This window comes from Arvicanthis niloticus, chromosome 8 (assembly GCF_011762505.2).
Source record: "Arvicanthis niloticus isolate mArvNil1 chromosome 8, mArvNil1.pat.X, whole genome shotgun sequence".
NCBI classification, from domain to species: domain Eukaryota; kingdom Metazoa; phylum Chordata; class Mammalia; order Rodentia; family Muridae; genus Arvicanthis; species Arvicanthis niloticus.
Window position 1 is genome coordinate 21,574,194 of NC_047665.1, and position 25,546 is coordinate 21,599,739.

Here is a 25,546-nt window from a genome sequence, read left to right on the forward strand (position 1 = left end):
TGACTCTAACTAGACAGACTTCAGATCATCACCACTTCACCAGGCCAGGTTTGTCTAAAACCAACTAGCTTCCAGGTAGGAGAAGGATGCTTGGGTTAACTACAGGTTAAGCCAAAGGATAACCGTCTGTGCATGAAAGGGCTTCCAAAGCTTTTCAGAAGTTGTTGCTCAACTATCCATTCAGTTAATGTAAGAACACATTCATAATAAATACTAACACACTTCCTCCTTTGCCCTACAGGAACATCTGTGAAGGCTACTCAACCCTCTTAGTGGCTTATTAACAAAATTTTCCAGCATAAAATTTCACCTGAAGAAATCTCAGGGTGAACTGATGGTTCTGTACTTGCTGGTTCGCTGGTTTGGTTTTAGCATCAATCTGCCCGTCTCTCATGCATTAGTTTATGGGTTCAGGTACATTTCAGAGTCAACTGGGCTTAACCACAATGGTCTTTTCCCATAAATGAGAGAGTTTTTAACTTTACTTTGCAGGTGGCCAACCTGTGTTAGCCTACCTAGCTTGATAGAGGAGATAAAACCAAAGCTTGTAGCTCTGTCTGTGGGTGGTTTACGTCCCTCCATCCGCCACCCCACCCCTTGCCCAAGGCAATTTCACAGTGACTTTGTAATTACAGTGAATCTTGCTAGTGAGTTCTTAGAAAGAAATATTTTGTTTTTGTTTTTTTTTCTTACAAGTACAGTAGTCTTTAAAAATTGTAATATGGAGACAGGAGAAGAAGCTTGCAGGTTGCCAAGATGTAAGAGTTAAAACCAAAAATCCCCAAGAGGTAAAAACTGACTGACCTGTGCGTGGACTTCCGAATTACCTACCCTATTATTAGATTTACTTCAAGCAAAACTGTACCTTTTTTTTAAAAAAAGAATAGAACAATAGCATTTTTATTATTATTCATTTAGTATGAGTATACTGTAGCTGTCTTCAGACACACCAGAAGAGGACATCAAATCTCATGAGAGATGGTTGTGAGCCACCATGTGGTTGCTGGGAATTGAACTCAGGACCTCTGGAAGAGCAGTCAGTGCTCTTAACTGCTGAGTCATCAGAGTGTGCCATGCAGATGGCTTCAGTTGGGAATAGGAAATAGTCTCAGCTGCATGGCTAAGACCTCCACCGTTGTCCTGTGGGAATTTGAGGCAGAAAGTCAGCTAGGGACATTAGTTGAGGAAGCAGATCAAAGTTATTAGCTGGGGAATGTATGATGTTAACAAAACTGCCCTAATAGGATTAATCCAGAAGCTCTCACCTTCGCTGTAATGACAAGCCATGTGACAAGCCTGGGAGTAACAGTACTTCAATAGGGCTTGCTTGGTCTTCATTTTTTTCCACCTCTTGCATTTATATTTAAAACTTGATCTTTTTGTCATGTTTCTCCCCAAGGAGCTTTTGTGTGGATTTCTTTTATTTATAACGGTGTGGGTGTGTCTGGTTTATCATAAGATTCATCTTTATGTATTCCGAAATGAGGTCTTACTAGCACACTAAAGTTCATTTATAAATATCTACCCTTTTAGCACCATTAAAAAAAAAAAAAAACTATTAGTCACTTTTCTTGTTGCTGCAACCAAATGCCTGACAGAAGCAGTTTAGGAAGGAAGGGTTCCCGTTGTCTGGAAGCTGAGGAGAGGCCAAGGCTGGGAAGCCATGGTGGCAGGAGCTTGAGTCACATCGTGCTCACAGTCAGGAGGAGAGAGTAAGAACGTGGCGGCTCCTGCTCCAATTTCTTTTCTATTTAATGTAAGACCCGTGGAATGGTACCACCCACATTTAGAGTGGGTTGTCCATCCTCAATTAACCTGATTTGGAAGCTTCCTCACTGACATGCTTAAATGTTTGGGAAAAGTTAACACTGATAGTTGGTTCTTGGATAGTAAGCATTGTCTTGACAGAGAAAATGAAGGGAGCTTGGAGCCTGTATGAGAGAGGAGTCTGTCATCCTGGGGTGGGAAAGGCCATCTGAAGGAGAAACTGCCCAAAGAGGGCATACGATGGCTTGTTAATCTTGATTGAGTCAATGCAACACAAGCAAGATTCTGGCAAGGAAATGAAATAGAGGAAAGAAACAAAGATCAAACATTTTTTATTTAAAGTCATCATCTGATTTCTAAAATATGTAGTCTCCCTAGTATGTTTTGTCCATTGGAGAAAATTAAATGTTCTCCTCAATGCCATCCCATCCTGAGAGTCATGAGTGATCGGTTAGACTGTAGATGCAGTCTTTGGGACCTTTGTGACTATGAGCACGCTAAAACTCCTGGATTGAGGAGTAAGACCAAAACCAAAAACAAAACAGAAACCAAGAAGCCTGTCGGAAAAAAAAAAAGATTATTAATATTCTGTATATATTAATTAATGCTGGAAATTAATGTGGCGGCAGTTATTTCTTAACCAGCTAGTTTCCCCAAATAATCACACAGAAACCTTTTAATTTTTCAAAGTTTAGGCCTTAGCTGGGTAGACTCTCCACTAGGCCATCTATGTTAACCCAGCCACTTAGTCCTATTCAGCCATATGACTAGCTATACCTTCCAGGACTGAAGTCAGGACAGTCTCCTAACATCTCCTGGCGAAAGGAACTACCTACTTCTTCATTAGAGTTCCTTTCTCCCTCCCAGGAAGTCCTTCCTCTCTCTACTACCCAGTCACCAGCCTTATTTAACTTGGGAAGCAAGGTTTGTGCAACAAAAGCAGGTGAATGTGAGAATTCTCTCTTCTTGGGGCAACCAGATCTTGGGGTGCAGAATTTAACCTTTGGATACATAGCAGCACCAGAGCAACCCCAACACCTGTGGGGTCCATTGCTTACTTCATTTGCTGAGGACAGCTTGAGGGTGGAGCAGAGTAGGCATCCTTTGTGGGTTCAGTTCCTGGGCAGGGTCATTGCAACCACTGCTATTTTGCAAGTAGGAGGTGAATAGGAACGCACGTACAAACCATCATCGCGATTTTTCCAGTTGTCACTCTTGCAATCTAGTAAGAATGTTCTATGAGCCAGGACATTCTGGTCCTGGTTCACAACCCCAGAGAATCTGAAGTGCAATTATTATACTAATACCTAAATTAATAGTTCACATGTATCTTTCAGATTCCAAAGCATTCTGACGAAAGTTGGCATTATAGAAAGAATAGGGGAAGAGGAGTAACCAGGAGGGAATAATAGGAAAATAGCATTCAACTCATTTTTGGAAAGACTTGCATTGAAAGGAGAATCCACCTGAGGACAACTTCATTGACTAGGAGAGGTAGCTTGGCTCCGCCCACTGTGTTTACATAATGCCATTGTTTCAGCCTGTGATGTTTTGTTTACTTCCGAAGGAAATATTTTACCCCCTGTGAGATAATTAATTTTTGTCAGCTTCACTGTTTATAAGGGAAACTGAGAAACTGTTAATTGAAATACAGAATGAGTCACTGTTTTCGGTAATTTTTGGCAGCGTTCTAATTTGTGTCAATCCCAGCCTAATTATTAGATTTTGTTGGAAGCAGAAAGCATATTTGATTTTTTTCTCTTGCTGAATTCTTTTTTCATATATATATATGTATATATATTCTCCAGCAAAGGTTATGTAGTTTATGTCAGTATGAGGTAAAACATGAATCCATCTAAAATACTGAGAGGTTTACTGTGTCATGCTTGGCTCTAGTCAATAGCTCGATATTTACAAAGTCTGCAGACTGGAGTCTTCCTGCCTTGCTCCTGCCTACCCCAAGCCTCCGTGAGAAAATATGATTCTTTTAAAGACCTTTTCAATGGGGTGGAGCCACTCTCTATGGGCCATCACTAATGGTATTGCGGAAGTGAATTTCCTAGAAGCCATCAGGGAGAGTTCATTTGGAAATCCAATTGAATGTCACTTGCAAAGGGCAGGCACCTCAGTAGAGGTGACTAGTCATGCATCTCCAAGTTGTTGGTTGTAAAAGCATTAATCACCATGAACTCATTTACTCCTAAAGCAAACAGACTGCGGTGTTTTCACAGGAATTCTGTTCCCAATGATCATTAGTGCAGACAACAGGGAGCTTCTGGTTGTGGGCGAGGTTAATAAAATCTGTCAGCTCAATGGCCAGCATAATGAACCTGTTAATGACTCTTAATAGAAGCTGGATCCTTCCAACTGCTGCAGAGCAAAGGCGGGAAGAGAGGCAGGTGTCTGTGCAGGGCAGACACTTCTGTTCTTTCCTTAGCTCCCATGGTATCTTCTAGATATAAACGTTACTTAGATCAGTTACTGAGTTTGATCAGGAATCAGAGTCTGCTGTGTCTGGGGGCTTTGGTACCTGTGGTGGGAAGGGGAGAGAGTCCCCAGAAGGACCCACAATGGCTCTGCCCACATTCTCTAAAATGTATGCTATAGCTGCTTACAGAGCAGAAGCTAGGAGCATCCAAAGACTTAGAGCTATGAATACCCCAAACCTCTTCTCCACCCTGAGGCCACAGAGAAAAGAAGGATGGAATTCACAATAGTAATAGTGACAGCCGTGGCAGGTGGTCACCAGATGCTGTCCAGGACTCGTGTATTGTCCCCATTTGACAACAAAAAAGCCCAAGTCCAGAGGGCTTCAGCTACTACAGCAAGGTGGTATTTCGAAGCTTAATGCTCATAAGCACCATGCTTCTTCACAGGAAAAACACACAAAAGCAGCAAGCTATAGTCAGACCCACAAAAATGTACAGAGCATGAGAGAGAATGTGGAACTTTCTCCATTTGTACTTCCATCTAGCGAGTACATTCAGGGCCAGGTTCAAGAAAAGCACATGAGAGCTATGCTAACGGCCATGTCTTGTTACTACAACAGAGGATCCTAGGGTTTTAGGATGCTTGGATGTTCAGTGTTACCCACTGGTGACCCTGGCTGTGACATTCTAGCCAATGATGCCCTACTCCTATCCTTGACATTTGCTCCTTATTGCCCCAGTCCCACTTGTCACAAAACGTGTCACAATTTGTGTCCCCTGAAGCTCATCTTGGTTTCCCAACTGGGCCCTACATACAAGGGACAAAAATAAGCTGCCAACTCTTGGGGACTCCTTCTGAGCCCGAGCCTTGTGGGACTGACAAGGAGTGCAAGAGCCAGAGACCTGAGCTCCGGTCCCATAGGGTGGTAGGAGCACACAGACCCTCTCAAGCCCTAAGGTCTCTGTGACTCAGGTGCTGACAGTCATTGGGATGCAGGATCAGAAGGCTTTGGAAGCAAAGGGATTGCAAAGACCGGTGTAAACCAGGGTGCAGAGTGACTGAAGAACTTTGTAATGTCTTTAGCTAACAAAGGGAGCATTGTCCAGGACCAATCCTAGAGTAACTTACAAAACCCAGGAGGGAGCAGCCATGGTAGTTTTCGGCAACAACCCTGTCTCTAAAGGTTCATTTATTTGACTGTGCATGTGGATTTTGTTCTTTTTTTTTTTTTTTTTTTTTTTGATGGAATTTTTTTAATCTGAAAGCTATGACAGAGCAGATGGTTATAAAAAGGGAAGACACAGGAAAGATGTGGTGGACTTCAGGAATTTCAGATGGAGCCTTATGGATACTCCACATGCATAATTCACAGTCCCTACCATCCCTGGCAGGGCTGAGATCAGTGCTGACTGCAGTAGAGAACACAGAGAATGTGAGGTGTTTTCTGCCCCACCCCCAGCTTATGGATGCATAATATAAGTGTGAGACTACGTAGCTCCAGATAAAATGGCAGCAGACTGAGAGAAATTGACAACAGGGAAAATTCACAGATAGCACTATAAAGGTTTGCATTAGTTTTAAGAGCATAGAGGATCCGCACACATAGAAAAGACAAGGCCCACTTATGGAGACAGAGTGCAGTATGATGAGGTGTCTGGATTGAGAACAGCATGCAGAATACAAAGGAGGATGGGGGCACTGTCCTGTCCAAGTGGGAAAGGAAAGGAAAGTATTTGTAGGCATACACATAAGAGAAAGCATGTGTGTGTGTGTGTGTGTGTGTGTGTGTGTGTGTGTGTGTGTGTGTTAGAAAGACACAGCAGGCAGTATGTAAGGTCAGAGAGGAAGGTAGAACATTTTCAAGAGCCTTAGAATCCAGACAGAGTAGCTTAGACCAACATAGCAGATAACAGGAAGTCACAGGAGGGCCTTGGGCCTCCAAGGAGAATGATCTAACTCAAGTTTTGGAAAGGTCAACCTGGCAGTGCCTAAGTAGATAGACTGGAACAGGACAAAGGAATTATGGGTACTGTGAGCATCTGGGGAGCTCTGCCTTACAGTTTGTCATATCTTTCCTACAGCATACCTCCATATTTCCATTTTCACTGGTTGAAACCATTCTCAGACCACACCACTATCCATCGAAGAAGCTAGGACTCACCTTATTGGGTGCTTGTAATTTTGCCTACATCATCAGGTAAGAATGGCATAGAATGGATCAAATGAAACTTGTCATTTGTGACTCAAATGAACATTCCATAAAAGTGTACCATTAAATCAGTCCTTCCATTGGTTTAGTTGGTGATCTAACCCATCTTTAAATTTCTAGGGGAGCGGGGTTCTTATTGTTTGATTTTAATATTCATAAAAATATCATATTCAAAGGACACATGGGCATGCTTGAAAACACACATACACACACATATGCACACACACACACAGCAAGCCACAACTTCCTTGTTCCCCCACCATGAAAAGTAATTATTGTTCAGTAGCACCAAACCCATAGGGCAGTGTGCATCATTGCCCCAGCCTCTATGTGGGAAGCCATTTAGTGCAGTGCCCTGTTAACGATGAGAGCAAAGCATTAGATAACATTTCAAAGGACGGGGGAGATTTCATAGAAGTCACCAGCTTGGTACCCAGAACTCCATGACCTTGCTTTCCCTCCCATCATCTCCTTACCTTCCTCCTACCCTTCCTCATTTTCCTGAGTGATAAAGTCTTTCTTCTTTTTCTCTTGAAGAAAGTTCTTGCATAATATAATTTCTGTAAGAATTAAGTGTTCTGCACTGTTCTCCATTCCTTGGGGTCTTTGAATTTGAACAAAGGGGTCCTTTATGAGACCAAAGCCCTAGCTGGGGACCATTTGTAGTCCACACCAGGATCATTGTGCTAAAAAAGGGATCCGGAAGCCAGATTGGATGACTTAGATACTGGGGACACAGGATGGTACAAGAAGATGATGGTCAGGGTTGGCTTTCTAAAGGGAGAATCCTTTAAGCTGAGATCCAGAGAAAGGATAAGATAAACTTGGAAGAAATCCGAGAAAAGATGAAGCAGAGGTAATAAGAGCTCTGAAGGACTAAGGGAGGCAGAGGCAGAGCAGAATTGGAGGACAGGGGAAAGCTAGGTCATGAATACATGTCAGTGAACTTGCATTTGCAAACGGAGTGCTTTTCTGCTTTGAAAAAGTCTTAAGCAAAGTCACAGAGTTAGTAAGTACTGTGAATTAACTACAAAGGAAAGTCAGGCAACCATGGCTAAAGTGTGGAGATGGGGCTGAGGAAAAAGAGAGGTAGGAACTCAGGAGGGCCATGTCAGCCAGATGCTCGGAAACTACGACTGATCGCAGAGCATGAATGGAGGACTTAGATGTCAGCTGATCTCTGAACACTGGGGGTGGGGGAGGGGAGGTCTATTGGATTAGATGCCTTCCTCAAGGTCATGAGGTCATAAGGCAGAAAGATTTGATGGGAGAAGGAACAAGGTACAAGTAGATTAAGAAAGATTTTCAAGGGCTGAGAGTAGGGCAAGCTTTATAGCCACCCATTCACCCAACCTCCAGCATGGTGGTCATACACACACTGGGAACTGAGCAGACTCTTGGCCATGTGCACACTGTGGAGAGAGAGCTAGGTTTGGAAACAAGACACCTCAGTTGAAAGTAGCTTTAGACTCACTCATCTTTGTACTAGAATAAATGGAATACAGTATAACTGAGGACATTTTGTCCTTGTCCCAGGGCAGACTCTTCCACAGTTCAGTCCAATTCCCAGTAAGAGGGCATGTGACTCTTTGTTGCCTGCCATCCCTGCCCCGTCAATGCATCTTCAGACTCTCATGAGCACACAGGGCCATAGTAAGTGCCACAGCCGTAGATACTTATGGAGAAGTGCTATAGGTCCGCTCCAGGGGTGTATCAATTGAGATGATCAGATGGAGAGTTGGCATTGCAAGAATGAGGTTCTGAACATTGACTGGGCCATAGGGGGCATGAGAAACAAACTTTTAGTCTGCAAGGAGATGCTAACCCTGTATCAGAGAGACATCACTCCAATAAAACCACAGTACAGTGACCTAAATATAGCCACATAAACACCTGGGGATTCCGCCCCAGGGTATTCACTTTCTGCTACTTTTCAGATTGCAACATTGGCAGTCTGGCCCTGCAGAGGAGTGATGACTAAAACTCTTTCATTTCCTTTGAAAAGCTTCAGTCACCTATAAATCTGGTGGCCTGCTCATTCCTTCCCACTCCCTCACCCCCAAAACACCTCACCCTACTCTGTCTGAAGCAACGATGAGGGGTAGGGAAAGGAATGCTGCCGTCACTGGCCATATTCCTTTTTAGAAAGGGGATTTGAACACATATTTACCCTGATATAGAACTGGCCCTTAAAACCGAAGGCATATAAGGTCAGGCTCCAACCTGCAGGGTATTGATACTTAGTAGAAATGAGCCATGTGGACAGACTACAGAAGGCAGGGCTGGAAACTGATAAGATGTAATAAAAGCACACCGAGCCGTAAGAACACAGAGAAGGAGGGAGTGGTATGGGAAGGCATCATGAAAGGCATATACTGGGTCTGAGACCCCCAAAGACCAAGCAGGTTTAAAAGGGCAACAAGCTATCCACCTTGCCTCCAGAGCCAGCAAGAGGGAGACAATAAATGCTTGTGAGCCGGCTAACCTTCTCTCTTTTGTACAGTGTAGTATCCTAGACTCGTGAATGGTACCACTCACTTTCAGGGTGTCTGTTCCCACCTCGTTTAACCTCATCAAGATAATCCCTTATAGCCATGCCCAACTGTGATGATTTGGAAAAAAAAAATTAGTCCCATAAGCTCACAGAAAGTGGCACTATTAGGAGGTGTGGCCTTGTTGGAAGAAATGTGTCACTGGGGGTGGGTCTTGAGGTCTCAGATGCTCAAGCCAGGGCCAGTGTGGCAGTCTGCTGCCTGTGTATCCAGATATAAAACTCTCAGCTCCCTCTCCTACACCATGTCTGCCTGCACACTGCTGTGCTTCCCACCATGATGACAATGGACTAAACCGCTGAACTGTAAGCCAGCCCCAATGAAATGTTTTTCTTTTATAAGAGTTGCCATCCTCCTGGCATCAATTCACTGCAATAAAACCATAACTAAGACAATAACCAAATCAGAGTGATCCATCAAAGGTGTGTTCAGAGGCTTGCCTCCTAGATGAATCCATATCCTACAATACTGACAGTCAATGTTAACCATTGTGCTTCTCAAGAACAATAGTGTTTAAATCCGCTCTTCACTTATGCATACAATTATACATCGGATCCCAAGAAAGTGTTCCATGTTGCAAATGCTGAAACGAGCCAAGTCCAGCTCAGCGGGTCACGCCCTGCACTTAGAACTCTCTTCTCCGATTAGTACATCATGTTACAGTCTGTCCATCAGCTACTGTTTGCTATTTCTGAAATGTAACCTTCATCTAGAATAATCGTGGTGGAACACGGTTTTTAGACTCCAATTTTAGCAAGGGTTAGAATCCCTGTCCCGTTTCCCAGAGCCATGCTCACCAGCCTTCATGTTGACGTATTAAAATAAGGACCAAGATGCCACACGATGTGCTTCTAATATCAGCATTTAGGGGTTGGCCTCTGGGGAACAAATTAAAAAGTAATCACAATGGCTTATAGCAGAAACTAGAAGCAACAACACCATAAAGAAGGTATCAGATTCGTTCTAAGTGAAGAATCTACCAGAAAGATATTGTTGAAAGAATGGAATAGATTTATGAATTGACTGGCACGTAAGGGGTAAATATAAAGGACACATTAAGGATACTTTTAAGAATTTTCACACAGCGGCCAGGAGAGGCAGAGATTTTACTAATAGCAGCAAGGATGAATTGTGACAGAAATAGTTTGAAATATAGTTTTTAAAATAGCCAGTTTAAAAATCCCGTATTTAGATTCTATTAAAATCTAATGCCAGGGGCTGGAGAGATGGCTGAGATTATGAGCACTGGCTACTCTTCCAAAGGACCCGGGTTCAATTCCCAGAACCCACACTGCAGCTCACAACTATCATTAACTTCAGTTCCAGAGGACCTGGCACCCTCTCAGAGGCATGCATGCAGGCCAAAAAACACGAATGCACATAAAAATAAATAAATCTTTAAAATCTAATGCTGGTTTGATGTGCTTAGTATACACCCCCCCCCCCCCCCCCCAGAAAAGCAGTTCCTCTCTACAGGGAAGGTTGAGACCTACCCACTAAGAGGAAACGCACTGCCTCCGTTCTGAAGAGGTGTGTGCAAGGGGATGCAGGTAGTTGACCCCTCCCTCAGGATGCCATTTCTGAAGTCAAAGGAGAATCAGGAAACAAATGCTGGGGGAATCTCTCTTGTTTTAGTGATTAGATGAGGCAGGAAGGCAGCTGAGGTAGCAGACAGCTGAGACCAAGCAGACAAGAATCCTCATGGTCTTTAACAAGAAGGATGCCTCACACCCAAAGGAGGTGTATCAGGATGACCCAGGTGAGGTTCCAAATTCAGTTTATGCGGGAGATAGAGTGTGCTATCATCCCCCTCCCTCTCCCCATCTCCTCTTTCCCTCCCCCACGCCCTACTTCCTGCCTTCTTTTCTCCCTGTATTTAAGCAAGCCACAGAGAAATGGCTCCAGCTGCCCTGGTGACTCTCCTTAACCCACTCTCTGTGGAACGCCCTTCAAACTACTACATTCTGGCCCCTGATGCCGCTTAGCTTTCTTCTGCTTTTCCTACTATCAGCTAACAGCTATCACTTCTTGGGCATGTTCTCTGTGAAAGCACACATTTGATTTACTAGCCCTGGGATCAAAAGCTTTATGCTGAAAGGAAACAAAAGTAAAGCAAACATGAAACTTTTCAGGTCCCTAAGGGAATGCCTTTGTTTGTAGACTGCCTCACGTAAAAGGACACGGGAGTTTGGAAGCCCTGATTTCATGTATTTAAAGAAAACACTGTGAACTAATTAATACAATCTGTAGTGTGCTCAGAGATCCATTTCTGCTTTGGGGATATGTGTTTTCTGCCCCTTGTTCCTACTCTGATCTGTATTACAAAACAGCTATACAGGCAAGAAGCAGCGTGAAAAGCCCACAATGCATCTCTGCCATGCGCATCTTCATTCTAGCGCCAGTTATAATGATGATATTATTATTATGTTACAGTCATCACAGTATCCATGTAGCAGGGAACAGCTGGGCAATTTGGGAAACTAATGATGCCAGAAGGGAAGGGACCAAACACAAATCTACACTTGCTTGACCCTAAGACTGATGCTGCATATCTTAGTATTCATGTTGCTTTAATAAAACACCACTGTTGGGGGCTGGTCTGGTGCTGTTGCTATGTTTTCTAACACTAAACGATGGCTTTCCAAGATCTGGTGGTCCCCTGACTAGAAGATCCTCATGTACACCACGTGATGCTATGTAAGCTTTGCTTCCCAATTTAAAACTATTGGTTAAATAAAGGTGGTTACAGCCACTTACTGGGGAGAATAGAAGGAGCAGAGTTTCCGTTACCAGGCTGGAGGTCGAAGGTAGGAAACCCGAAAAGAAAGGAGAGAGAAGGAGAAAGGAGGGTGAAGAAGGAGGAAGATGGATAGAACAGGAGATCTCCATTAGATACAGTGGATCAGGAGCATGCGCCCAACTGAAATCCCCACTCTCAACCCCCAAGGATGGACTGCTGGAGCAGAAGCAACCCAAGCAAAATTCAAAGAGCAAGTTCTTGGGTAATACAGCTGAGAAGTGGGCAATCTGGTGATTAGAACAGTAGATTTAGGGGTAACCCCCAGTAATTGTGCAAGAGCTGATTAAATAATCCATAGGGCTCTGCCTTGGTTATTGGGGGTCTGGCCAGGTCATTTTAATAACTAATAGAGTTTATTGAAATCCATTTACAGACCACAACCAAAGCAAGGATAAGTCAAGGATGCATTTCAGTTTACAACTCCCAGGTCACCATTTCACAGAGTGAAGTCGAGGCAGGAAGTCAAACAGGGCAGGAACCCGAAGGTGGGAAGTAAGGCAGAAGCCATGGTGGAATGCTTCTTACTAAATTGCTTGCCTGTGATTTTCTTATCACCAGCTTCTTATAGAACCAGGACCACCTGCCTTGGGGGTGGCATTGCCCACAGTGAGCTGGACTAGACCACATCAACCATAAATCAAGAGAATCTATCCAAGGCTGCCTACAGTTGGGGGCATTTTCTCTATTGAGGGTCCCTCTTCAAAAAGGACTCTAAAGAAAAAAAAAATGACTCTAGCTGTATCAAGTTGACATAAAAGTAGCTATCACAGTGGCCCCCAAATGACTTTAAATGTGACAAAATAAACATGGAATATAATCAACCATTTTACTTATTTAGAGTGTGTACTTGAGTGGCAGTAAGTACATTCACGTTGTACAACTGTCAGTACCGCCCTCCTCCATAACTCTGAGCTCACTTGACATCTCTCCACCCCTTCTCTGCCCTCCCTTCACACTTACCACTGACCTTTCTGTCTCTATGACTCTGACACCATGGCCTCCTCTTATATATAAATGGAATTATACGGGCCTTTTTCTTACCATAGCACCTTCACAGTTTACAGCCACGTTGTAACCTAAGTTCAGGTGTTTTTCTTTTTTAAGTCACGTTTTATTACTCCAGTCACCCACCAGTTGGACTCTCTCCACCTTTGGGCTATAAGCCCTAACAGATAGATATCTCTGGGTCCCTGATTTCAAGTCTTTGAGTGTATAACCCAGTGGTAGAATTTTTGGGGCAGGTGATAACCTTTCTTAACTTGCTGAAAAACTTCCACACGGTTTTCCTAGCTGACGGCAGAGAAGGGATTCAATTTCTCTATAACCTCATAGACTCTGTGGTTTGATTTGTTTGAGGTTTTTGTTTTAATAGTAGACAGTCTGTATAATGATGTGATAGCTCATGATTTTGATCTGCGTTCTCCAGACATTAGGGACACCGGATATCTTTGGATTCGGTCCTATTGCTTGCATGTGTATGGTCTTTGTGGAATGTCTATTTAAGTCAATCACCTATTTCTAATTAAGTTGTTTGGGAGTATTTTTGAATTAGGCAAATTATTTATATACTCTAAATGTTAGGTGATTAATATGCATATGATTTGCACATATTTTCCGGCATCCTTTTGATAACCCCTCTACACTGATGACAGTATCCTTTGATATACAGAGATGAGTGTGTGAATTCCAGACTCCAGATCCTCCTTTGCCCCACCCTAATCCTGGTCCCAAATAATAGCCCTTGTCCACAAAATGCTTACCAAACTGAATGTATTTGAAATGTTAGAGATTGCATTCAGGTTTCTGAAGGCTTACTTAAGCACAAAGCTTAATTTCTGTCTGAACTCCAATAGCCACACTGGTGTTCTGTTTCTTAGGCCCGGCCTATCTTTCCTCTTACAAGAGAACTCTGCTGGCCTGTCACTTTGTGAACATGGCCTCTTTAGGAACACTTGTTAAACTCTCAAATGCCAGGCACTACTACCTTATGTATCATACACATTACATACACCAGTGACAAACACATGTTTCACTACGGTGATTCTTGCAGCAGCCTGATGAGGTGTATGTGTTTGGACCACCCCCAGTCTACACTGGCAGAGTTAATCAACCACTGGAGGTAATACAGCTAATAGGTGGCAGACTGAACATTTAAGTCCCAGGATCCTGTTCCAGATTGAATACACTTAACAATTGTAAGCTGCAGCCGAGGTGGCATCATCCCTTAACACATATTCTGAGTTTTAAGTTATCCCAGACTTTGGCATCTTCAGGGCTGTTGGCTTCCAGCATAGTGCAGTTTTTAGGCTTCACTTAGACATCATGGCTTCTCTCCCAGCATTTCTTTGCTTTCCTTTGGCACATAGAAACAACCTACATTCTATCCTCATGTGAGTGAGGTGTGGGCCTTCGCACCCATTCATCCTTTCCTACCTAGTGCTTGGTCTCTAAGAACTCCTGAGCTAAAGTCAGGGATAACACATAACCCCCAGGCATCCTGTCTGAGGGAAGTGCTGTACCACTTCTTTTCCCTCCTGTGTCAACAAGACTTGGAGAGCTGAGAAGAGCCATGCTGTCCTCTTAGGTACTAAAACCAACAGCAATACACATCATTACTTTAGCTTCAGGACAGTGTCTTTACAGATCCAATGTCTCAGCCAGCTGTCCATCTCAAAGAAAGCAACAATTCTGTCATGGACTCACAAACCCTCCCTCACTGATATGTTGGGGGCTTCTCCTGTCCATTGACCAAGATGGGTTACAGAGTATTAGATAGGGAGAAGGCCCCCTCATTCCATAAAACAAGATGATTTATTAAAACAACAAATGATGCTGGGAGATGTCTGACTCCCAGACCTGTGGGAACACTTCAGGTATTGATGAATACCCCCCACGCCTTCCCCCACCCCCTTGCCTGCTTTTCACCTGTCTTCCAGTGTCCCACTGAACCTGAGGTAAAAGTACTTTGCTGGCTTCCATGATGCTAACAGTCATCTTGACTTCTTCACGCAGGATCCTGTGGCGTTACATTCAGACTGGAAACTGGGTGTACCCCGTGTTTGCCTCCCTCAGCCCACTGGGTATTATTCTCTTCTTCTCAGCCACTTACATCCTGAGTGCCGGCATCTACCTGTTTGGAGAGAAGATCAATCACTGGAAATGGGGTGAGTGCTTCTCTCTCGTCCAGAGTCCTCAGAGACACTTCTTACCCGTTCTCCACTCTTACCCCAAACCAAAGGAAAACTGAGTCTAACCAGAAGGCCACACTACTAGGTACCTTTGCTCAAGTGGGTCCTATGAACACTGGCAGAATAAAAACCTGGTACAAATTGGCATTCCCTTAGAGAATTCCAAGTGTTTCCCCTCTTCCTTCAAATTACATCTCATTTAACTCAAATACCCAATCTTCACTGCAACTTTAGGACCCAAAGGACAAAGTGATATCCCTTCCAGCATGAGGGGGGAAATTCTATAAGGGTCTTTTCTCACCTCAGTGAGGGCTTTGAGGGACATAAACTGTTAAAACGTGAGTTCCTTTTGTCCACAAAAAGTGTGACTCATTCTAAACTATAAGATACAGTTTATTCTGTACTAAATATGAATGAACATGGCCCCAGAACCATGGATTCAGGTTGCACTGGATGACATATACTCCTCTATTGAAGAAGTTACATGAACATACATAGTCACTGAACAAAGGACAATCACAAATCATTGCATTAAACCAAATACTGATGCTGATGCTTTGATGGGGACGGCAGGTAGATGGGCCTGCCTGTGGGGTATAGCAAAAACCCTCTGCCGTAAGTTTCAGATATTATCTGATGACTCTTAGCTTGGGGAAAAGTGGAAGCCAGTAGTTTTCCAAGTTAATCTATTCCAAAGGCTTTGTGTGACAGGCAAAGGAGATGATGTCAGGCCAGATACAGAGGTAGGCAAAAAATGGCTATTTAGGGGAGTGAAGATATCCCAGGATAATTTTGGTGCAACATTCCTGGGACTCGGGGGTGATAATTTCTGTGTCAGTTCTGCAAAGAGACACACAGAAATTCCACTCTGGTTTGTATATAATGCCAAGAATCCCTACTGTCTCACCTCCTACCATGCATGCATCAGCAGCTCTGTTCCATCAAAACAGAAATGGCATCTCCAGCCCATTCTCCAAATTCACTCAAAGCATAAATTTGTGGGTGCAATGAGCAGGTAGTTCCCAGGGGACTAGAGTGAGTTACTTCTGAGGAAAGGCAGAGACCTCAGAGATTTGTCACACTTGCTTCTCTTGGAAGATTTAGTTTATGAAAACCTTAAAGGGAGTGTTTTCTGTAAAAGTGAACATTTAAAATGAGATGCTACAAACAAGGAAATAAAACTAACTCAAACAACAACAACAGGGAAAAAAAAAAAACACTTAAAACCAATATTTCAAACCCAGGATTCCAATCCACTGGGAATTCACTGGGGTGTGGGGGTGGGGATTAGGATTTTAAATGTACTGGTATCTAATTCTAATAAGTTAGGGATCCTTGAATTTCTAGGTAAAGATGTCTATCTGATTATCTATCTATCTATCTATCTATCTATCTATCTATCTATCTATCTATCTATCATTCTGTCTCTCTTCATTTATTCATTGCTTTTTCAAAACAGGGTTTCTCTGTATAGCCCTGGCTGCCCTGGAACTCACTCTGTAGACAAGGCTGGCCTCAAATTTACAGAGACCCTCCTGCCTCTGCCTCCATAGTGCTGGAACTAAAAGCATGTGCTACTATTATACCTGGTTAAGATTTCTGATGATTTTCAAAAATACGTATTTCAAAAAGAAAACAGGAGAAAGAAAGGGAAGGAGAGAGAGAAAGAGAGAGAGAGAGAGAGAGAGAGAGAGAGAGAGAGGAATTAATCCACTTGAAATCCAATGGATAGAAGTGCAGATGAAGAAAACTCAAATCTCTTAGAGATTATCAAGAACAGTGGATTTTTAAATCACTTGTATTGAATTTGAGGATGATCGACATTTTAAATTATTTCTTTACAAGCGCAAATGTTGGGCTGGTGAGATGGCTCAGTGGTTAAGAGCACTGACTGCTCTTCCAGAGGTCATGAGTTCAAATCCCAGCAACCACATGGTGGCTCACAACCATCCATAATGAGATCTGATGCCCTCATATGGGTGTCTGAAGACAGCTACAGTGTACTTACACAAAATAAATAAATAAATTCTTTAAAAAAAAAAAAAAGCGCAAATGTTAAACATCTTGAATTAAAACCTGAAACATCACTCCCAAATTCTCGGAAATCTAATACCCTCTGATCCCTGAGAACATTTGCACACACATGGTGCACACAAAGTCACACAGACAGACTTGCACATAAATAAGAATAACATACATTTTCAACAAAAGAAAACCTCACTGCATTTATCTTCCTTCAAATTCCTACAGCAGCAAGTTCCCAATACACCCCACTGCTGCGCTTTGTGTCCTGTCTTGCTCACAGTTGTGTCTCAGTGAGTAGGTAAACTACCATCAGCAAACAGGCTCTCATTCCCCAAGAGCGTGCACATAGTGTGCAGGGCAGAGATGAGCAATGACTTATCTCCCCTCCAGCTCCACATTCATGAGAAGAAACCCAGATTGAAAAAAAAAAAAATCTCATTGCATTATAAGAGTTCCACCCTGAACAAATTATTGTTCATTGCAAAGAGCCAAATGATGAGGGAGAAAAGACAGCGAGGGTAGGTGATGGTTGACACACACCTAAAATGCTCCCTGCTTGAGAAGCTGAGGCTTGCTTCTTGTCTCTGTAGCACTAATGGCTGTTTATCAGAGTTGTTTTCTCCTTGTGAAAAGGTGTTTTTGATTTCCCACTGCTCCATCAGGGTGAATCTCAACCCACACAAGAATACCCATTAGGGAACCCTATCTGAGGTGTCTCCGTGTCTGTCTGTACAGGTGCCACAGTGAAGCCATGGATGAAGAAGAATTGACTGCACACTGTTTTCCAAGAGCCATGGAAGAAGAAACTTAGGAACTGGTCATCTTCCTATTCTTCTTCTTTTTATTATTATTTCCTTTTGGATCGGGGTGGAATTGCTCGGGGAGGTAGAAAGGATGGAGAATGTTGCATCGTTTTAATAAAGAGTGTGAACGGAGCTTTACTTGGGATCTCTTGGTTTTCTAAAAGACTGACAGATAATTCCTGACAGATAATCTCAGAATCTGCTGCTTTTGTCTGACCTCCATAGAGGAGTTTGTTTCTAACCAAAAAATGCTTGTCTAAGCTTAGTGCTGGACCATTTAGAGAATGGGTGTGGAGACAGGAATGTAGACATATAAAATCGCTTTACCTTCAAGGAGGATGGGGAGGCCCCAGATGACATGCTGCATATGTCAAAATCGTTGTCAAGCTGGAGTAGCGGTGCACGAAGGGCATTCCCAGTGTGCTGGAGGCTAAATCAGGAAGATCATCAATTCAAGGTTGGCCTGGGCTCCAGAGTAAGACTCTATCTTTAGAAGACCAAAAATTATAATTTGAAAAGTTGTTGTCACAATACCCAAATACTGGGCCGTTTTTCAATAATCCCTGCTTCTCTAAAAAGAGTATGTATTTTTTAATAAGCTAATTGTTTTCAGTGATTTCTAACCTATTTCCTTGATTTAGAAGTATACAGAAATAAAACCTAGTGGCAGCTAACTTTATAATAATAACTAATAAAAAATGGCAGCAAATTCACTGGAGCAGTGAGAATATTGTTTAAGAAGTGGTGGGAAGTCCACCCCTCTTCAGAGCAAATATTTGTGATGGGAATTACCAATTAATGTGGAACATAAGGGGCTGTCAAATGACACTTCCATTCGGAGACTGGTTGGAAGGGAGGCATGGATAAGTTATTGGGAAGACAATGTGTATACCATATGCAAACAAGACATTAGCTGGGAAAACAGGTGACTGTGAGGGGGCTGAGGCTGCTTCGATACATGCTCCTTGGCTGGTCACGTGACTCACAAGAGCTCATTTCCCTGGATGTTTGTAGGCTCAGCTTTGTCACTGCTGTGTATTTGTTTTACACAGAACAGTGTCTTGTTAAAAATAGTTCTTTTTAAGAGATCATGTGTTTTAACCATTATTTGCCTCCCAAGAACATCACCTCCCCCTGACCCCCCCTTTCCTAATTCCTGTTCCTCCCACCAGCTTCTCTTCTGATTTCATCTCCCCCAACCTCTCAGACACATGGACACACACACACACACACACACACACACACACACACACACGGTTCCGTGTATTTGCATATAATTTAAGATCCACATATGAAAAAGAAACCACATTTGTCTTTCCGAGTTTGGCTTGTTTCCCTTAATTTGATGATCTCTGAGTACATCCATTTTCCAGCAAAGGGTATCATCTCATTCTTTATGAGTGAATGCAACTGCATTTCTATAAAGATTTTTTTTTTCATGTTTCTTGTATTTCTGGGTCAGGGTTTGAACATGTGGGATTAAAGCTCTTTGCTGGATTTGGTTTTAATCACCCATATTCTTTAAGAGGAAATAGTTAGTTCTTCCTCAAGATTCTTAGTAGTTAGATAGTTCATCAGCCCTGTGCTTAGGGCATCAGATTTCATTCTCTGCTGTGTTAGTTGGGTTTTGTCTTTTTTTTTTTTTTTTTTTTTTTTTTTTTTTTGTTACAAACCTATACATAACTGAAAGGGAGAAAAGGGAGAAGGAGAATCTTAACTGGGAAAATACTTCCATAAGATTGGCCTGTAGGAAATAAATTTTAAACCAATTCCAAAAAAAAAAAAAAAAGTTGGCCTGTAGGCCAGACTACAGAGCATTGTCTTAATGAGAGACTCATAAGAAAGAACACACCCATTGTGGGTGATGCCACCTTATATAGGTAGTCTTGGGCTATATAAGAAAGGCTGAGCAAGCCGGGCAGTGATGGCGCACGCCTTTAATCCCAGCACTTGGGAGGCAGAGGCAGGTGGATTTCTGAGTTCCAGGCCAGCCTGGTCTACAGAGTGAGTTCCAGGACAGCCAGGACTACACAGAGAAACCCTGTCTTGAAAAACAAAAACAAAAACAAAAAGGCTGAGCAAGCCATGAAGAGCAAGAGTTGTAACCCAACTTCCCTCAGTAATGGATAATGGATTGTCACCTGAAAGTATAAGGAAAGTAAACCCTTTTCTCCCCAAGTTGCTTTTGGTCATGGTGTTTTATCACAGCAATAGAAGCCCTAAGACACAGGTAAAAGGCTATCATATTCAGAAGTAGCCACAACTGATAGACAGGCTTGTATGAAATTGCAGCAATAGCCAACCAAAACCATGAACCAAGCCTGCCTCTGTGAAATCCCTCAGGAGGGTAGGCAGCAAGTGCTAGGTCTCCATCTATTGTCTCTTGTGGGTTTGCGGGTGCGGGATCCACCTCTGGACTAGCCCATATATGAGCCCATATATCTCTATACAGACCATGGCTACGATAAGGTTTCTGCCTCATGCAAGTCTTCTGTATAGGTAGGTGTCCTGAAGGTGAGGTCACAGTAGAATCTGTGACACTTCCCAGATGAGTCATGCGGGGAGGGACCTTTGCCTTTAAAGCTGCCTAGTAATTTTTTAAAATGGCATTTTGCTTCAGCTCCCGGCTGGTACCAAAACCAGAGAGCTTTGCCTGCAACACCCCCACCCCGCCTCCAACCCTCTCCCCCCCCCCAACTGTCATAGCTTCTGCATGCCCCTCCTCCTTCTGGTCTTTAAATTATTATGAATAGTAAGATGTGATTTTCTCGGGTTCTCTCTTTTTGGTTTTTAGAATCTGGTGCACATGCACTCTCTCTCTCTCTCTCTCTCTCTCTCTCTCTCTCTCTCTCTCTCTCTCACAAACACACGCATGCGCACATGCACACACACATGCTCATGTGTGCAAGGGCACATAGGTGACGTGCCCCCAGAGGGAGGCCTGAAGAGGAGTTGAACATCTCTGGAGTTGGGGTTACAGATGTTTACAAACCACCTGACTTAGGTACGGCAAACTGAACTCCAGTCCTCTGCAAGAGAAGCATATGCTCTTAACCACCACTGAGCCGCCTCCCTGATGACCGCTTCATCTTAAGCCATGATTGCCACCCTGTGTGTTGCCCTCACACTGGGAGGAGAGCCCTCCTGAACAGAGATGCTGGCTTCTCTCCTTCCATTCTGTTTCCCGAAGTTTTCCTTCTTTCATCGCTACTGAAATTTGTGGGAGTTTTTCCTGTCCACACCCATCTCATACCGAGATTGCTCCCGCCACTCTGCCCAGGTTAACTGCTGACGTTTCTAGCCACGGGTATTATCTACCACAGTCCCCCTAGGGTCACTTTGTGAAGATACAATGACAAGTGTCTGGGGGTAGGAAAACATGATTGAGTCCTGTAGGTTCACATAGGTTGGGAGTGGGCACCGTGATGCAGTGGACCTTAGTTCCCGACCTAACATTACATAGTAGAGGCTGGATAAAAGTGGACACCAAAAAATTCCTTAAAAGGTTATAAAAGTATAGAAGAGCAGAATAGTCTGATATTTTGAGGACACATCCCAAGGGAGGACTACCAGGCCAGGGAAGTACCAAGAATCCTGTTTTGCTTTTTCTTTCTTCCCACTAAGGTGGGAATATGAGCCTCCACCTTTTTTTTCCCCTTGAAATGAAAGCTCTGCCTCCTGCTCACACCTGCTGCCATTCTTAACTGCTGGGGTGGGGCGCCTGGTCTCAGCAGAGGCCCAGGAGCAGTTGCCAGGGTGGAAACTCCCTAACTGTGCAGCTCCCAGGGGGATCGCCCACATTTTCCACACCCTGAAGATGACCTACGTCGTCGTCATCGTCGCTGCCTTCTCACAGGCACTCCTGTTAGTTGAGCCCATTTCTATTTGTGGCTTTACTGTCCTGGCACCAAATTAAACCTTGATGGCAGTGTGGCTGGCCGCTGCACAATTCTGTCCTGACACCAGAAATACCTCAGCCGGGTGTCCCACTGGGCACATGCATAATAAGCAGACAGGTGCTTCTTGAAGCTGGTGTAGTTAAATTACAGGCAACAAGACACTTATAATGAGCGCTGATTAAACATTCATGAAAAGACATATAGCATTTGCTACCTGCGAAGCTATGTTAGAGGGCCATGGTGGTTTGAATATGATAATAACAGGAGCCAAACGATGCCAGCAGTCATATTTGAATAGTGAAATTCCTAATCACACCCATTTTAGCCTCAAAATGCTACCTATGTGAAAAATGTATTGGGTCCCATTTTACAATAAGTCAAACTGACCTCCCGATAGTGAGTACTGTGCTGGTAAATGTTTAACGACCAACAACAAATTAAGCTGCTGATTCATGATGTTGGCTCCTTCCCATAGTGTAAACACTCTCCACACACACACACTCCTCCCCGCCCCATGATTTTTTTTTTTTTTTCTACCAAGGTGCTACCAGAGTTGGCTAGAGATGTTCTCAATCCTTTAGTCCCAGAGAACCTATTTCCAGTAAACTTTTGGATCCAGAGGAGGTTAGGTGGGACAGGACGAGGTGAATAATAGGTCCGGGTTCACACAGATAGCTCATTCCCCAGTCCGCTTTCTTCCCTTTTTGTTGCAGAGCAAAATGGCAATACTGTTAAGAAAACCGATCCCTTCTCCCAATGCTAGACAGGATAAAGTAGTCAAGTGTCCCCCAGAGTAGTTGGAGACCCTTATTCAGGCTTCGGGGAGGAACAATGGCTTCTTGTCACTAACCCCACACCTGATTCTTTTGTGCCCAATGTCTCCAGGTCGCTCTCACAAAAGGAAACCAGTTCTGAGTTTGAGTAAATGCTTTTCTTGTAGTCTAAGGTAACATACTCACCCCCTCTTCCTTCAGAAGGGTCACGCACTCCATAAGCTATTTTCAGCAGCTCTTCACCTACCCGCCTGAAGTATCTGTCATAACAGGAAGCCAGTTTCATATACAGTAATCCTCAAACATGTTGAGGTGCACATGGGGAGCACGAGTGGGCTGAGGGAAAACCGAGGATGCCAGGGCACCTCCTAAACCCCGAGCCCTAAGCCTGCATCCCATCCCAGGATATATCAGCCTCTTTCCCAGGCCCAGAGACTGAGAAACCCGATTTATCCCATAGTCAGGCTGCCTGTTTTCCTTCCACATCAAGTTGGTGGTAGCTTTTTTTTTTTTTTTTTTTTTTTTTTTTTATAAAGGATGTTTGAGTAAGCAGCTAAGCCAGTCAGCTGTTTATTTATAGCTGCAGATTTTCAATGCTGTATAAATTAGAAATCACTGCTGAATGAGGCCTGCGCCCACTCACACACGCAGGGCCCCTATCTGTGAGGCCTTTCACACAGTTTGACTGTACACAGTCTAAAATGGGAGAAAATGACACGCTCCGAGTCAAATGACGGAGTCGCAGCTAAACGGCAAAGCAGAAAACCAGCAATTATTTTTCCTCGGCACAATATGGGAGGTACAGCAGGTGCAATTATCCAATATGATTTAACAGCACCGGTTTGTGGTGCGCAGAGAAAATAAAGGTTTCCGTGTCTTGGAGAGGGATAGAGAGAGAGAGAGAGAGAGAGAGAGAGAGAGAGAGAGAGAGAGAACCTGCCTTGCAGCTTCTGTTACTGTGGATTAAGCTGTGTTATGTAAATTGAAGCTGGCCAGGATTCTAAATCTGGGAAGGGAGAGCCATCTGCCTCCAGGGCCTCCCTCAGGCCCTAGAGACCAGCAAGCAGCTGTGTTAGTTGGGATTTCTGAGGAAAGACCCCAGACCAAGAAGCAAGAAATGAACAGCCCCCAAAGACTGGAAGTGGGGAGGGCAAGGCTGAATTACTTCTGTCTCTTTAAGGAGACTTGTCCTGCATTTGACTTCCTCTGACAGTGAAGTCCAAGTGAACCCATGGGACCGCTTTTGGTTTGGTTTGCATGTACAATGCCCCCCCCCCCACACACACACACACCCCACCCCCGAGTAAACTTAAGGGTTTGAGCACTTGGTCTCCAGCTACCTGGTTCCATTTTGGAAGGCTATGAAACCTGTACTTGGGGGCTTCCTGGAGGAAGTGAGTCACTGGGGGCAGACCTTAGGCTTTGATGGTCTGTTCCCACTTCCTGTTGGAAATCAGCTTCCTGATTGCAGATACACCACACTGTTCATGGCCACTGAGCTGCACTGATGAACTGTGTACCTTCTTAGACTATAAGACAAAATAAAACCTTCCTCCCTAAAGGTGACATTTGGTGTTTGGTCAAAGCCACCACCTTCTCTTTAGCCTCCAGCCTCCAGCTGTCTCTTCCTAGGCCTTCACTTCAGATATCTGGCGCCACCATTGATCTCTCAGAGGGCCATCCCCATGCTCTCCAGAAAAGCCTTTATTGATCGGCCCTCTCTAGGTCTTCTAGTCCCAATCAGTCACCACACACACACACACACACACACACACACACACACACACACACTCTTCTCTGTCTCTCTGCACATGTCCACTTGGTGTTAGTTTTCACACTAGGGTAGGGCACTCCAGACCCTGACAAGAACTGACCTTAAATTCTGACTCCATGATCACAGTCGGCGTTAAAGCTAAAGAAAGAAAGAAAGAAAGAAAGAAAGAAAGAAAGAAAGATAGATAGAAAGAAAGAAAGGAAAGAAGAGAAGGTTTGCTTTTCTGAACCTTGTCTGTGCAGATTATAATACTTTCCAAGATTAGATAAAATTAAGATTATAATGTCTTGCACACCCCTTTATTCCCCACACAAGGTACAATAGGCAGATCTCTGTGAGTTCAAGGTCAGCATGGTCTATATAAAGCGTTCAAGCCAGCCATGGCTATATAGTAAGACCTCTCTCAAATTATTATATATACATATATATATTTCATGTATATATATTCTATTATATTCATATACAATCATATATATATGAAAATATATATATATATATATATATATATATATATATATATATATATATATATAAAATCAGTAAGCATTACATGGTGGGTCCAAGTACCCGGCCTCCAAGAACCCGTCCTGTTCTGCTGATTGCAAATGTCTGAGGCAGACTCATGTCTACCTTTGTCCTCACCGAAACCTAGCTGTATACCAGTATAAAACACTGCACATGTAAACAGATTTAGTGTTACACAGAGTTTCTTGATCTCATTGTCTTCTTCATCCAAATAGTCAAACACTGAGACCACTCCCTGATGTTACAAACAATTATCTCATGTAAGATATTCTTCACCAGTGATGTCCAGAAAGAATTCCTTTCAAATCAATGTTCAAATGACAATTTCCACCTAAGTCTAGCTTGGCAGACTAATGCGTTTTTATTGAAGTTACTTACAGGAGCATGAGTGAAGGAGAGCCTACAGCAACATAGGTAACTCAAAGGCAGCTTTGTCACAGAAAAAGCCCACCCCAGGAGGGACAACAACTCATGAAAGCTGCAACTCTGGAGCTTCCTGAATGACATGCAGACAGTGTGATAAGTTTGCCAGGTCTCTGTCACCAGCAGTCCTTATTGCATATGTAACTTTGAGGAAAGACCTCATGGATCTTGTAAATTTTAGGGACTCCTTAGCCTTTTGAGTTTTCTTTACCTCCTCAGTCTTAATGAGCCTTCCTCAATTCAGAACGTCCTGGTGTTTAAATTCAGAGGAAACTGCTACACAGCAGACACTGGATGGATGGTCTTGGTTACTCAGAGGATCCTGTAGAGTGCAGGATTCCTTAAAAGAGACAGAAAAGGAGCAACAAAGACAAATCC

General features: G+C 43.4%; 1 protein-coding gene across 2 annotated transcripts in view; it reads left to right on the forward strand.

Annotated features, from left to right (window-relative positions):
• Positions 1-17,906, forward strand: part of Adtrp (androgen dependent TFPI regulating protein) — a 58,880-nt gene extending 40,974 nt beyond the window's left edge. The window contains exons 4-6 of one of the 2 annotated variants that reach the window (XM_034510544.2): positions 6,279-6,394; positions 14,771-14,922; positions 17,707-17,906. In XM_034510544.2, the coding sequence (XP_034366435.1) occupies positions 6,279-6,394; positions 14,771-14,922; positions 17,707-17,741 (303 nt within the window). In that variant the 3' untranslated portion in view covers positions 17,742-17,906. The remainder of the gene's footprint in view (positions 1-6,278; positions 6,395-14,770; positions 14,923-17,706) is intronic. The other variant, XM_076939132.1, reaches the window with a different exon arrangement.
• Positions 17,907-25,546: the final 7,640 nt, after the last annotated feature.